This window comes from Heterocephalus glaber, unplaced genomic scaffold, assembly GCF_053883595.1.
Source record: "Heterocephalus glaber isolate CG9 unplaced genomic scaffold, H.glaber_assembly_v1.0 deba00001460, whole genome shotgun sequence".
NCBI lineage: Eukaryota > Metazoa > Chordata > Mammalia > Rodentia > Bathyergidae > Heterocephalus > Heterocephalus glaber.
In genome coordinates this window covers 2,664,432-2,679,059 of record NW_028258307.1, presented here as the reverse complement: position 1 = coordinate 2,679,059, position 14,628 = coordinate 2,664,432, and the positions used below count along the sequence as shown (strand labels likewise).

Sequence of the window (14,628 nt, the reverse complement as noted above, 5' to 3'; positions counted from 1 at the left end):
GTGTATCTTTGGAGAGATGTCTGTTGAGATCCTGCACCCATTTTATTGGATGATTTGTCTTTTTATTATTGAGTTGTGAGAGTTTTTTATTCTAGATGCAAGTCCCTTATCAGAGATATGAACTAAATAATTTCTATTTGACAGGCTGCCTTTTTACTTTTTTGGTGGTATCTTTTGAAGTATGAAGTTTTAAATTTTGATGAAGTCCAGTTTATCTGTGTTTTCTTTGTGCTCTAGGTATCCTATTTAAGAATCCATGCAAGCTGGACATGGTGGTGCGCACCTGTAATCTCAGCCCTGGGGAGGCTGAGGCAGGAGGATTGCTTCAAGTTAGAGGCCAGTTTGGGCTACATAGTGAGTTCAAGGCCAGACTGACTACACAGCAAGACCCCGTCCACCCCCCACAAAAAGAATCTATGCAGTTCATTTTCATAGTGTTTTACAAAAGAATTAGTCCACAGTGAATTAGGAAAGATTACTTGTTGACCACAGAAAGTTTGTTTATTTTGAGATGGTCTCACTATGTAATTCAGGCTGGCCTCAAACTCTCTATGTAGCCTAGGCTGGCCTCACTTCCGACAGTCTTCCTGTCTCAGCCTTGCGAGTGCTGGGATTACAGGGGTGCGCCACCATGCCTGGCTAACCACAGAAAGCTTGAGAAGCACTGGAGGACATTTCTTTGGAGGTCTTGTTCAAATAAAGGTTGATTCAGGAGCGAGAGCTCTCTTCTGCGTGTGTCCATTCTGTCCTGAATGCCTAACCTGACCTCCCCAGCTCTCAGCTCCTCTGGCTCAGGTTTGTAAATAGAAGTGCACAGAATAAAAGAGATGAAAAGAACAGTGACTTTACTGCTGGATCTACCTTAAACCCATCTGTAGAGAACAGTTTGACACATTGCTGACACATTTGAACATGTTTGTTCTCTCCTCCCACCAACCTCCCACATTTCCTTTGGCCTCCTAGTACATTTTAAAGCAAAGTTTATGTTGCTAGCTGTGATAAAAAAAAAAAATCTGGCTAAACTGGGGTGTATTCCTTTGTACATGATAAATAGCTGGTGTGCTCTCCCTTTTATGTAGGGAAGAAAGTGATGAACAGCTCTAGAAATGGTCTTTGCTGTTGCAGGTGTTGTTATTGGTGGTGAGGAAGGGAATTTTTGGTGTGGCACGACGTAGTGCCTGCAGAGGCTTGCGGAGCTGCATGCAGAGCTGTGGGTGTTGACGGGAGTTGTTGCCCTCACCTCTGGATCCCAAGGATGATTCTGAGGAGGATCCCCACTTTGATGAGTTTGAATTTTATTAGTATACTGGCATATCCTGTCTTCCGTGGCTCCTGACTTAGAAGATATGACCTTTTCTCTGCCATTTTTCAAAAGATTTCCAGGTGGTGAGAAAATAGTGGGTTTCCTTTTGGTTTTTGATTTTTTCTTTCTTTCTTTCTTTTTTTTTTTCTTTTTGAGACAGAATCTTGCTATATAGTTGAGCTTCTCCTTGAACTCAGTGGGCAGCCCTGCTGACTTCGAACTTGCGACTCTCCTGCCTCAGGTTCCCAAGTGCTGGGATTACAGGCATGTGCCACCATGCCTGGCTGGGATGGCTTTTCCTGTGTCTCTATCGTTTGGAATCGGAGTTTAGCCTTGGGCAGTAGAACTGGTGAATTGTTTCTGGCTATACAGCCTAACCTTTCCCCTCTGCTACTCTTTTCTCAGCTGTTTGGGCATCCTTTGATCTAAAAGCTTTGTTTTTATTCATTCCCCCAATTTGCTTATTTCACTTGAATGAGAGTAAAATAGACCTAGGTTCAAAAAGAAAAAAATTGAGCGTAAGAGTTCTTCCCTCTGGCAAAATGTACACCTCGACTAACTTCGACCCAAGAAGTCAAGAAAGCCAGGCACTTAAGAGACTCGTCCACACGCAAGGCAGACACGAGCGATCACAGCAGCAGCATTTGTCATAGCCCGAAGGCTAAATGCTGTGTGATTCCACTTACACGCGGCTCCAGAGAGATAGGAGGGAGAGTGGGGAGGGCCAGGGCCGGGGAGGGGGCTGGGTGACGCTGGGAGGAACAGAGTTTCAGTTCGGGAAGATAGAAAGGTTCTAGAGATGGGTGGTGCTGATGGTTGCACACCAGTGTAGGTATCTTTAACATCACTGAACTGTGCATCCTTAAAAAGGGTTAAAATTGTCCTTGGCTGTGTGCATAGTCACCACATAAAAAAGTCAGCTGTTTAAAAAGAAAGTCCACACAAAGCTGTTATATTGTGCCAGAAGTTGTGATTTGTCATCTGTTAGACTAGATAGTTACTTTCAAACTCATTAGGAAAGGAACTGCTTTGAAATTAAATCCTTAATGTTTTAGGAATTGAAGTTCCTTGGAAGTGGCGAGGGATTCTCATGCAGCTTTCGTCTCCTGGAGCCCTTCAGGGCTTTCTAGGTTCTGTGGAGCTTTCAGCTTCCAGTTGCAGTCTGAGGAACTGTGGACTGATTTTGGGTTGTTTTTTTTTTTGGTACTGGGGATCAAACTCAGGTCCTTGTGCTTTTGAGGCAGGCGGCGGAACCACTGAGCTAAATCCCTCGCCCTGATTTTGTTTTTTTACCTTATCTATAAATTTGGAAATGATGAGTTTCTCCTGAAACATACTGAATTCTCAGTTTGTTTCTTGCATTTTAAGAGACCTGCTGGTGGTATGTTTCTGTAGAGTACTCTCACGAGGCAGGTTTCTTCCTCAGCCCTGCACGGTTTAGGACTTAGGACCAGTGCTCTTCCTGCAGGCAGCCATATGCAGGAGCCAGAGGCCAGAGGTCTCTAAATTCTTCTCATTGTGTGCCCTCCCGGAGAAAGAATAGTTAAGTATGCAGCATCCAGAAATTACATATGTGCATATGTGTCCAACTGAACTAATGGATCCTGCTCATTAAAATAAATCTTTAAGAAATTAAACTAGAGGGCCGGGGATTTAGCTCAGTGCTTCCACCGCCTGCCTCGCAAGTGCAAGGTCCCGAGTTCGATCTCTGGTACAAAAAAAAAAAAAACTAGAGCCAGGCTTGGTGGTGCATGGGTGTAATCCCAGCCCTTAGGAGGCTGAGGCAGGAGGATTGTTGTGAGTTCAAAGCCAGCCTGGGTTACATAGTTCAAATCCAGCCTGAATTCAAGACCCTGTCTCAAAAAAAACAAAAGAAAAATAGAAACAGAAATTGATACCTTTTTCCTGCCTCTTGGCGGATTGTTATACCTACCATGTTCTGTTTTCTGCTTTATTTTTTTGGGTATCGGGGATCAAACTCAGAACCTTGCACTTGCGAGGCAGGCAGCGGAAGCACTGAGCTAAATCCCTGGCCCCTCCCTACTATATTCTGGAAACTCCTGCCCATGGTATCTTAGCTTGTTCTTTCTGTCAGACTGGAGAGGTAATAGCTGACAGAAATGAGGGGTAATAGACAGATACTTAACAAGGAAGCTTCTGTGAAACTGTTTATTGGTTATTATATTTGGCTTGTGATTAATTTTATTTAAAAAAAAGAGGAAAAGAAAAGCCCAGTGGCCAGTCAGTGTCAGTGCCCTGGTAGCCCGAGAGCTGTGTACTCAGGTATGCACACTTGTGTTTTTGAGGGTGTGGAGAGAAGCGCGGGACCGCATCGTGGGCTTCCCCGGCCGGTACCACGCGTGGGACATCCCTCACCAGTCCTGGCTCTACAACTCCAACTACTCCTGCGAGCTGTCCATGGTGCTGACGGGCGCTGCCTTCTTTCACAAGGTAGGAGAGCTCGTCGCAGCCTTGCTGCTTAGGAGGAGTTGAGTCTCTGTGTGGCACTGAGCTGCCCTCACCTAGGCATTAGCCTCCCTCCTGCTCTTTCTGTGGCCCTTCTTGTCTGAAGTGATTCCTGTTTTAGAGACACTGATCACGACGCTTAGAGCAATTCTACCATAAAGAGTCAGGACGAAGGCTGCCTGTAGAGGTGCACACAGGCCAGTGGGGGACACTGGCTCCTCTTTCCCGGCTTGGCTCTCCCTCCATCACACCGAGGGCACAGGGCCAAAAGACCTGTCAGATACCTTCTGTTTCAGCACTGCCGTCCCAGATGTGGCCCAGCATCAGCAGGCGGAAGCTGGTGTTGTGGTTTGGATCTTGAAGTTCCCCAGAGCTCCCCCAGAGGATGACATACTTGAGAGGTGGTGGAAGTGTTGGGAGGTGGGCCTAATTGGAGGAAGTTGGTCACTGGGGGTGTGGGCTTGAAGGGGTTGGCCCCCACCCCTTGTTCTCTGTTTCTTCCTGCCCCCATCGGGAGCATCCTCCTCTGCCACAGGCTCTTGCTGCCATGTTCTGCCTCACCACGGGCCCATCATGGACTAAACCTCAAAGTCATCTTAGTTAGGGATATTTTGAACTAGAGTAAGAAGTCATGAAACTTTCAGCTTCGGTTTTTAAAAAAAAAACAACTGAGCGTGTGAGGCTGCTGTACACATCTCATTCCTTTCCCAACTTGGCAGACCATGGCAAGGCTCGGGGAGAGGGGCAGGGAGTTGGAGGGTGGTTGCCTGGGAAACCAGGGCTATTTGCGAATCCATTCATTTTCACAGTTGCTCCCCTCGGGAGCCAGGCTTCTCTCAGTGTGTGGTCCTACCTTGAGGCTCACTTGCCTGCCGGGGGGCAGGGCGTCTGCCTGTTCAAACTCTGATTGCTCTTCGAAAGTTAATGGTCAGGTCCTTTTAGTTTCAGAGAAATAATTTACTTAATGAAGCTTCATATCTTTCCTATTTGAACATCTGGAGCAGAGGTCACAAACTAAGCCCTTGGCTCACACTTGGCTCACAGGAGTGTTTTGGGTCCTCAGTGTTGTCTTAGACACCACCAGCTTTAAAAACCACAGGATTTTACAGAAAGTCTGAACTGCATTGAAAAGGCAGCTGAGGCCCTCGTGGGGCTTGGGAGCAACTGGCTGGAGCTGTGGGGCCACAGCTCCCAGTGCTCATTTGCCCTGCACCCCCGACTTTTGTCTAAAATGTCACTTATGTGTCTTGCTCCCTTGCCCTTGGTGGTAATTAAATTGATCTTCCTAAACCTACAGCAGTGCAGTTTTCTTTTGAATCATAGGTGACTATTAGTAAAACTTTTTGAACATGTACCTAATACATACATGTATTTATTTATAAATGATGTGTGTGTACTGCTGTACTTACAGAAACCTTTTAAAAGTTGAGAAGTTTCAAAATGTCCTCCCTTAATTCTTCAGTTTTAGAGATAGCAGTATGATTGAATATGCTTTATTAATTTTGAAAATACTGATGTTATACTGTGTGTTATGGCAAGTCATAGATCTTGGTTGTTTAGGAGTGCATCTCGCTTTGTTGCCCACAGTGGTCCCTAACTCCTAGGTTCAGTCTTCCTGCCTCAGCCTTTGGAGTTGCTGGGACTACAGATGTTAGCAAAATGGAAAGGTCTTGCATTTTTATATTTTAGAGGAGGTTCTAAATCCATTAAAACTTCATTTAAAAGAATTTTGAGCTGGGGCTATAGGTGAATGGTGGAGCACTTGTGGGGTTTGTATTGAGCCCCTGGGTTTGAGCTCTGGCCCTACCAAAAAAAATTTTTTAAGAGGTTAGAAAAGGTTTTTTTTGTTTTGTTTTGTTTTTTGGTACTGGGGATCAAACTGGGGTCCTTGCGCTTGCGCAGCGGACAACAAAACCACTGAGCTAAATCCCCCGCCCAAGGTTTTGTTTTTAAAATGTACAGATATGCATTTTTATAGATTAATATAAAACATTTTGGGGGGAACAAAACCATTTAATATACTGGAAGTACTTCCAAATGTTTGTTTTCATAATATTTTCTCCATTGGTTTTTAAAAATAGCATTTGCTTCTTATTGTTAAAGTGTCACCTTTTCCTTAAGGTATGATAGTGTTTAATTACTGTTTGTTCTCATTAGCTACTAATCAGAGCCCAGGGCCATTTAAAGGGTCAGCAAATTAGAATTATCTTAACTTTTTTATTAAAAACTATAATTCATCTTTTAAGATCACTGCACCTGAAGTACTTTTCTCCATGCTAACCAGCAAACTACAAACTACTCTCAAACTACCAGCTACAAAAGTTTTTTATGACTATTATTCCTCTACAGATCGTACTACTTTAGGAGATGAAATATGTAAGTCAGCTTAACTGGGTCCTCCACTATTCATTTGCTTGTCACCAGCCTCTTGCAACACCTTGAAGTTGACCTCTGCCATATTTTATAGTCCCTGCCGGTTTTGTGGTGTAAATCTTCATACTCTGGTTGATTGATGGAGCTGGGAAGAGGTGTGCGGTTGTGCGCCATTATGTAGTGTCTGCCACAGATTCAGTAGACAAGAAGTGCTAAGTTTTGGACATTTGTTGCACTAATTTTTAGCTTACATAATTACTTTCTTAATAATAGCTGTGTTTAACAGCAGTTCATAAAATTTGTGAAAAGTGATTGGTTAGCATGTTAGCAGGTGTGAGCCCGCTTCAGCGCACTACTTTATGGGCCTTTTGGGACTTTTTCTTTTTGGGACAGGATTTGCTGGTTGCCCATGCTGTCTTTGAGTTTGCTCTCCTCCTGCTGCAGCTTCCTAAGTAGCTGGGATTACAGCTGTGCACCACTGCGCCTGTCTCAGCGGGGAATGTGAAAGGCGTGGCCGTTGCTCTGAGGGAGACAGACACCCGCCCTCGGAGGGTGAGGAGAAGGGTGTGGTGTGTTCAGGTGGCTGCACTGAGAATGCAGTGAGGGAAGCGGACGTGTGGCAGTCAGGGAGACTTCAGAAGACTGAATCATCTGGGCAGAGATTCAGGGGGCTGAGGCGAGGGAGTAGTGTGTGGCAGTGCTGAGAAGTGACCGACTTACTTTCTTGTCACTGAGACGTACTGGACACCCTCAAATCAAAGGAGAAAAAGCTTGTTTTGCCTCACAGTGGAGGACTCAGTCCCCAGTTGGCTGCCTCCACGGCTCATACAAGCATGGCAGCCGGAAGCAGAGTGGTGGTGGTGGGGGAGATGACCCTTCCAGGCCACACCCCAGTGACCCAGTAACTTCAGATTTAGCTATAAAGTCATCAGGGGACTTATCAGTCTGCATGACTATCACCCCCTGCGATCTAACCACCTCCCAGCTGTGAGTGCGTGAGGCTGCAGGCAGACATCCAGAAATAAACCGTATCAGCGACTCAGGAATCCCTTGTGAGGCAGTCAGTGATGGGTCCCATGCCTCGTGGTTCTGTGACTGAGGTCTGAGAAGATAACTAGTTGTTTCCCCTCACTTACCTCTTGTTGGCACTCGGAGGCTGAATATTGTTCACCTGAACCAGTGTTTCCCTTAGTCTGACAAGTTTTTGTATTAATTTCCACCTTGCTGAGACACCAGCCAGGCTGTGAAGTTCTGTTTCTCAGAGAGGTGCCCCTGGCAGTTAGCAGGGCAGCTGTTCACTGCCGAACAGCTGTGTTGCAGGATGTTTGGCAGCCCGGGTCCTGGCTCTTAACACCAGTGGTGCTTCTCAGTTACCGCCACAACTAAAACCACCCCATACACCCCTAGACCATGCGTGTTTCTGCTGAAAGCTGAAACTGTCCTGTAACGAAGTGTGTGATTGCTTTTCTTCCTCCGACAGTATTATGCCTACCTGTATTCTTACGTGATGCCCCAGGCCATCCGAGATATGGTGGATGAATACATTAACTGTGAGGACATCGCCATGAACTTCCTGGTCTCCCACATCACTCGGAAACCCCCCATCAAGGTGAGGGCCTGAGGCCTGTGGAGCTGTGCGTGTGCAAACAGAACTCTCTTGCCGGGCTGTGGCGGTTCCTGCCAGCCTCACACCTCAGAGTCTCCTCTGTGAAGTGGGTGAGGACACCACCTACCTCACAGGATTGTCATGGGATGAGTGGATACCACCAGGCTTTTCACTCCTAAGGCCGATGGATGGGACACAGAGGGTTTGGAACCCCCATAAAGACCAGTGTCTTTACTTCTACTCACTGTGACCTGCGGTTATGAACTAGACTAGAGTTCCTCAGGGCATGTGGAGTAACTGATTTGTCATCACAAGAAATCACAGGGACTTTTGTGTCACATTTGTTGCAATATCTCAAAGTAATGTTTCCACAGTAATGAGTCCACAGGCTTCACCAGATTGGCAAATGGGAGGGTACAGTGTGTCCATCAAAAAAAAGTAAGAATCCCTCAGTTGATACATGCAAAGCTCTAAGAATAGTGCCTGGTATGTCAGTAAGTACTTATATAAGGCATTTGCTCAAAAATGGAAGTACAGCAGAAGTCTAGAAATGAGTTTTTTTAAATCACTGAGCAGGTTTGGGCTACAATAAGTCAGGTCACTGCGAACAACCAGAAAGTCCAGTTTGATCCCCTTCCTCCATCATTCACAGGCGCAGCCACTAGTTAAATTCCCATATGTTGGGGGAATTTCCAGTATTTTGCTATTAAAAACATCAATGAAGTGCACTTTGTACCAACACTTTGCTGTACAACCAAGATAAATACTGGAAGTAGAATTACTGAGCCAAATAACACTCAATATTTTGAGGCTTTTGATATCTGTTAAGCATAGGCCATTTGGAAAGGACGCCTTTGTCATAGTAAAGGTTTGAGGTACTTATGGGGTCAGATGGTGACTCTTGGCGAGTCAGCAGGCCCAGGGCTTCACCTGGTCACTGAGTTGGCAGAACCTCAAGGTCCCTGTCAGTGTCAGTCCCATAATTGACACTGCTGTCCTCCCTCTTCCCAGGTGACCTCACGGTGGACTTTCCGATGCCCGGGGTGCCCTCAGGCCCTGTCACACGATGACTCCCACTTCCACGAGCGGCACAAATGCATCAACTTCTTCGTCAAGGTGTATGGCTACGTGCCCCTGCTGTACACTCAGTTCAGGGTGGACTCTGTGCTGTTCAAGACGCGCCTGCCCCACGACAAGACCAAGTGCTTCAAGTTCATCTAGGGCGTTGCAAGCTGTGGGCAGAGGGTGGGTGGGGCAGGGGAGATGGCTTCCAAGGTTCTGGGCACTGAGGGCCTTGGGACATCCACTGGGTGGGTGGCCCACACCTCTGCTGGGAGAGGCAGCAGGAAGAGTGGAGAGGAAATAGCTGCCCTTATCTGGAAGTCGGCCACACTGGGCCCGGAACCCTGGTCAGCAGACTGGGGCTTCCACACAGGGCACTGACTGATAGTGTACACTGAGGACCACAGGGACTCTGGGCAGTCCCTTGCCAGTTTGTAAGCCCAGGACAGCTGGTTTGTGGTTATTAAATTCAGTAACAACTATTATTTAAAAAGAAAGTTTCAGATGTGCCATTCCAGGCTTATTTATATACGTGTGTGTATATATACATATGTGCATATATATACATATATATGTACACATTCACATACATATACATATATATATACACACATGTATGTATATCTGTATGTATATCTATGTATAGATATATATAGTGGGGGGAGTTGGAACAGTTGCTTCTCTCCAAGGGAGGGACCCACCAGGCCCCTCATGTTCTGTATTTTAGTGGAGGTGGATCCTGGCCAATGTGAGCTGACTTCTGCTTTTCATCTCCTTGCTCATGGGACATCTGAGCCCAGAAACAGGAAAGGGGTGGACTTGGCCTCTTAGGGGTCCATGGACAAGATGAGACAAGCCCTGTCGGTTTGTGCCTTCCCTGAGGTCCATCTGGAACTTGGCTCCTCCCACGGGTGGCCCAGGAAGGGCCTGCACCCTGTGAGCAGTGAGTGGCCTTCTGCTGGGCCTGGTGGTTTTGGAGGACTTAATATTAGGCCACACTGTTCCAGGACTTCACCCCATTCCTGGTGTCACCCTTGTGTGGGAGAGGAGAGTAAGGAAGCAGAGTGCAGGAGAAATGAGCCTGCCCTCCTGGTACAAACCAGCTTTGGCGTCTAGCTCTCTGGCAGGTTTTTCTCCCTTGGATGTGAGGATGGAAGCTGCAGCCTGTGCCACCAGGTTGGCCTGGGCTCTGCAGGCTGAGTGTGTCCTTTCAGGGTCCTGCCTGTCCGGCTGGCCGGAAGTCATACAGCAAGGCACCTGCCTGGAGGAAATTCACCTTCCCTTCATCTGTCTCGGCTCCCGCTGTCACTTGGGGCTTCAGACCCCTAATGCTAGGCTGGCTGCAGGACGCCCTGAGGTCCGTCCGGAGTGTGCCAGGATGGGTGGGAAGCCGAGACTTGCCAGGAACTTCCAGGTGTTTGCACCCACATTGCCATTTTCCACTACTGGTTTAAATTTCTGTTCCCTGGGCTGAAAGTGAAATAAGCTCATTTTGTTCATGATGGCATAGGGAAACGGAGGGGTGTCATTTGTCAGAGATTTGGTCCTTGACTTCTGTTTTTCCGAGCCCCACTTTGTTGAAGTGGAGTTGAGAATTTGCCAGAAACAGAACAAAAGCTCAGGTCTGTCCTGGTCATGCACATGCCTTAAGCCGGCCCTGTCTTCCCTGGACCTTGACCTCCTGTGCTGCACGCTCCTCTCTGGTCCGTCTGAATGGATTCTTTCCTGGGGTCCCCACTGCCTGGTGGGCCCAGGTGTCTCTGCTCACCTGCAGGTAGCACCAGGCTGCTCCCTGGGGAACTGGAGCCACACTTCTCTGATAGCAGAGCGTCTGGGCTCCCTGTCCCCTGCTTTCTAACTGCCCTTTCCCGACTTCTGACTTGACTCTAGCAGAACCCTCCTTCCCTCAGGGAAGCCAAAGAGTGTGGTGTTTTGAGCTGTATCCGTGGCTGCTATTTTATCTTATTTCTTTTAATGCAAGAAACTTAGAAACTGGTGCAGCGGGCCTGTGTGGGGAAGAAGTAGGCTGTGTGGTTGGAGCCCCTTCTGTGGGGCCAGGTCCTCAGTCCCCGAGTGTCTCTGTCACTTATGGATGCCATCACCATGTGCTGCAGAGTGTCAGTGACATCAGAGCGACAGACAGAGATGGCCTGGTCTGGACCTGCTGGGACACCAGCTTGAAGGACCAGATGCAGGCCATAGTGGACACTGACCATGTCCTTCAGGACTGGCCTCGGCACAAGAGGTAGAACAGTGGGACATCATGTGTGGCTTGTAGGTGCTTCTGGGATTGACAGCCGCCACCTTGCCAGGTGGGATGGGGCCTCCTGGGGCTTTGCCTCTGAATTTGCTCATCGGGGACGCCCAGCAGGGACTTCCACACAGGAGAGCGGCCCTCCTGGCCCAGTCCCCTTGGCTGTCCGTGGGTCACAGTTTGTCACCTCGTCTCATCTTCTTAAGGGCAGCCACCCAGGGCGCTTACCAGGCTCTGCTGGGCTTTTGTACCCCTAACCTTGTCTCTCCGGTGTGGGCTGCGCCTCATCAGGGATCCTGAGTGGGGGTCCTGTGTCCAGGAAGGAGGAGGATGGGGGTCCTGTTTGTCTGGGAAGGTGGGAAGCATCCTTCCCTGAGTCGCCTGGCTTGAGATGCTATTGGAAGGGGGCTCTTTGCTATCACGCCATGTCCATCACCCCACCCTTCTCCAACCACGAGCACAATGGTCTTACGTTGGATTTTTTGTAAAAAAATTGAAAAAAAAAGAAAAAAAATAAATGGAGGCTTTAATTCAAGCAGCTTGGAAGTCGTGTGCTTTTCCTCAGCAGGGGCAGGAGTGAGACTGGAGACAAGGTGCTGCCTGATTCCAATGGCCACCAGTGCAGTCCTGAGCAGACGGCATGGTGTCCTGGAGCAGCCTGGGGCTGATCGAGGGGACTCGGAACATGCACAGGCCCAGGCAGCCTCGCTGTTTCTGAGCAGACGGAGAGGACCCTGGGTCTCACTGATTTCGGCGGGACATGACACACAGGCAAACTGCATTTTCTGTGGGAATTTTAACAGTGTGTGCTGGGGGAGTTTGTGCCGTGTGCCCAGCAGCGGGGACAGGGCTTGCTGTGAGTGGCCGATGTGCCGTGTGGTCATCTGACTGACGAGAGTCAGTGCAAAGCACCTCAGAGCCCAGTCCTGGGTGCTCGAAACCCGGCAGCTTCCTGATGGCTGTGGGCGCGGAGGAGTTGGATGGGGGAAGGAGACCCTGCAGGTGGGAGCTGGGCTACACGGATCATCTCAGGGGTTAGGCCTGAAAGCCGGGCCCTCCCGCTGAGTGCACAGGCTGCTTGTGGAAGTGGGCCTGGGGTTTGGTCGCCGAGCTCCTGCTCTGCCTGCCATGGTGCACCCCACTGCACAGGGTGCCCCGGCTGAGGGCTGGGAGGTGCCTGGGGCTGCAGTCCAGGCACAGGGAGAGTGTGCATCGTTAAGCGAGACAGTGGCTGTTGCCGGCTGCTGCTGTGACTGCCTTGGTTCGGGCTCAGGCTTGGCTCAGGAGGAGAGGATACCCATGGAGAGCATGCCATTTGGTTCAGGGTCTAGTTTCATGTATAAACTAGCAAAAATTCTTCCTGTCTCTTAGGCCATGACAGTCACCTAGCGGCCACTACATGGCTTAGAAGCAGATGAACTCTCCCGGCTGGGGTTTAACACCACTGTCCTTGGTGAGTGCATTCCATCTGTTTTGAATGGTCAGGCCTTGTTTGTGAGGCCATGCACCGTCCCCTGCAGGACACCTCCTCGGAAGTTGTCATCCCTGGATTAGCAGGCCACTGCCTGTCCTTGGCCTCCCCTGCTTGCTGATGCTTTACCGCTGCCACCCTCTGGGCATGTGGCACGTCAGGCGCTTGGCTGTTGTCTGATGAGCAGTGCTTTGGTGAACTGGAGAGGGCCCTTCAGCATCGCGGCTGGCAGCAGGCTGGACAGTGACAAGTCCTGAGGTGCCTCTGGGACCCAGCTAACTTGGTGCGACCAGGTCAGTGGGGACTGCTCCTGTCCACCTCTCAGGCAGATCTGCACACGGGGCGAACGAGTTCGGCCAGATCCAAGGCATGGAGATCACTCAGGAGGAGGAGGAAACCTACCAGGGCCAGGTACCATTTGCTACTTCATTTTATCTCTTTTCTGACCTGTTTTAGGCAAACTCTTACATTTATCCATTTGTCTTCATTGTTTATGAAACTAAAATCCTGATCATATTGTAGGGCTGTCATATTAGCACTTTAGCTCTTTAAATTCTATTTAAACTGCTGGTGCCAACATTTTATTATAAAAACTTCTCGCCATACAGCAGAGTTGAAAGGTTTCTGTGATAAGCTGTACTTGACTCCCTTTGAACTGTATGTACTTGCCTCACAGCCAGTGATCTCTCTGTCCTCCATCCCTGCTCACCCTTTCTCTCCCCATTTTTGTTTCATGTCTGAGGAAGTAGTGACATTAATACACTTTCGTCTAAATACATACGAATATACATCAACTAGAGGTCAATGTTTATTTCTAAGTTTTAATGAAAAATGTATAAACTGAAATGCACAAATCTTAAACGTGTATTCTCAAATTCTGATGAAACACCTGAGTAACCCAAACTCCTATCAGATGCGGGGTGCTACTGCCGACCCGGAACGCTCCCTGCTGCTGCTTCCCAGCCAGTCCCCATCTCCTGCACCCCGGAGGTCCTAGAATTTTGTACGAATGGTGTTACGCAGTTTTTCCTTTGGAAAAGCTTCTAGAAACAGCAGTGTTGTGATCCACCAGTGCTGCTGTACACACCATAACTTGTTACTTTTTACTGTTGAGCAGCATTCCCTGGAATGAATGTCCTAGTGCGGCCATTCACTTGACAGGGACTGGGGCTGACTCTGGCTTTGGGCTGCTATGAATAGAGCTCCTGTGATTCCTCATGTGCAGGTCTTTTTGTGGCTGTGTCTCTCTCATACACCCTGAGTGAGTGGGGCGGTGTGGGGTACGGTAGTCTTAGACATGCTTGGTTTTGGAAGAAGCTGCTAACCCTTCCTCCAGTGATTGTTCGTCTCTGTGGTTCCAGCAGTAATCAGGAGTGTCCGGTTCCGTCTTCACAGTGGGTGGCATCGTCAGTCCTCCGTGCTGGTGACTGGTAGCTTATAGTTTCAATTTGCATTTCCTTAATGACTGATGATGCTGAGCATTTTTTCATGTGTTTATACCATTTTTGTTTACTTCCTTGGTCAAGTATTTGAACAAAATATTTTGCCCATTAAAAAAAATGAGTTGTCTTTCTAGTACTGCTTTTCTTCCCTTATGTTTTTGTAGACTTCCCTTTGTTTTTATTTTTTGAGACAAGGTCTCACTAAGTTGCCCAGGGTGGGCTTGAACTTTTGATGGACTCACTTGCCTCAGCCTCCCAGAGTGCTGGGATTATAAGCATATGCCCACCTTTTTTTTTTTTTTTGAGCAGTTTTAGGTTTATAGAAAAATTGAATGCAAAGTACAGAGTTCCTCTCTCCTCATACTACTCCCTGTTTCCCATATTAATACCTTCAGTCAGGGATACATTTTGTCAAAATGGACACATCAACTGAAGTTTGTAGTTCTTGCTAAGGTTCATTCTTTGTGTGGTGTATGCTGTGGCTTTGGACAATGCTGTAACGATGCCTATCTAGTGACAGTTTCATGCAGAACAGTTTCACTGCCCTAAAACCCCCGTGCCTCACTGTTGGTCCTCTCCACTTCTGCCTTTTCTAGAATGTCATGCAGTTGGAATCAGCAGTGGGCCTTCAGATCGGTTTTCACATAGGAA

At 48.1% G+C, this 14,628-nt stretch overlaps 1 protein-coding gene across 3 annotated transcripts in view; it reads left to right on the top strand.

The window, feature by feature from the left end:
- Extl3 (exostosin like glycosyltransferase 3) overlaps nt 1-11,599 on the top strand; it is a 113,307-nt gene extending 101,708 nt beyond the window's left edge. For all 3 annotated transcript variants that reach the window (XM_004848430.4, XM_087216707.1, XM_004848428.3), the window contains exons 4-6: nt 3,610-3,754; nt 7,623-7,751; nt 8,760-11,599. In XM_004848430.4, coding sequence (XP_004848487.1) covers nt 3,610-3,754; nt 7,623-7,751; nt 8,760-8,969 — 484 coding nt within the window. In that variant the 3' untranslated portion in view covers nt 8,970-11,599. The remainder of the gene's footprint in view (nt 1-3,609; nt 3,755-7,622; nt 7,752-8,759) is intronic.
- The last annotated feature ends 3,029 nt before the right edge of the window (nt 11,600-14,628 follow it).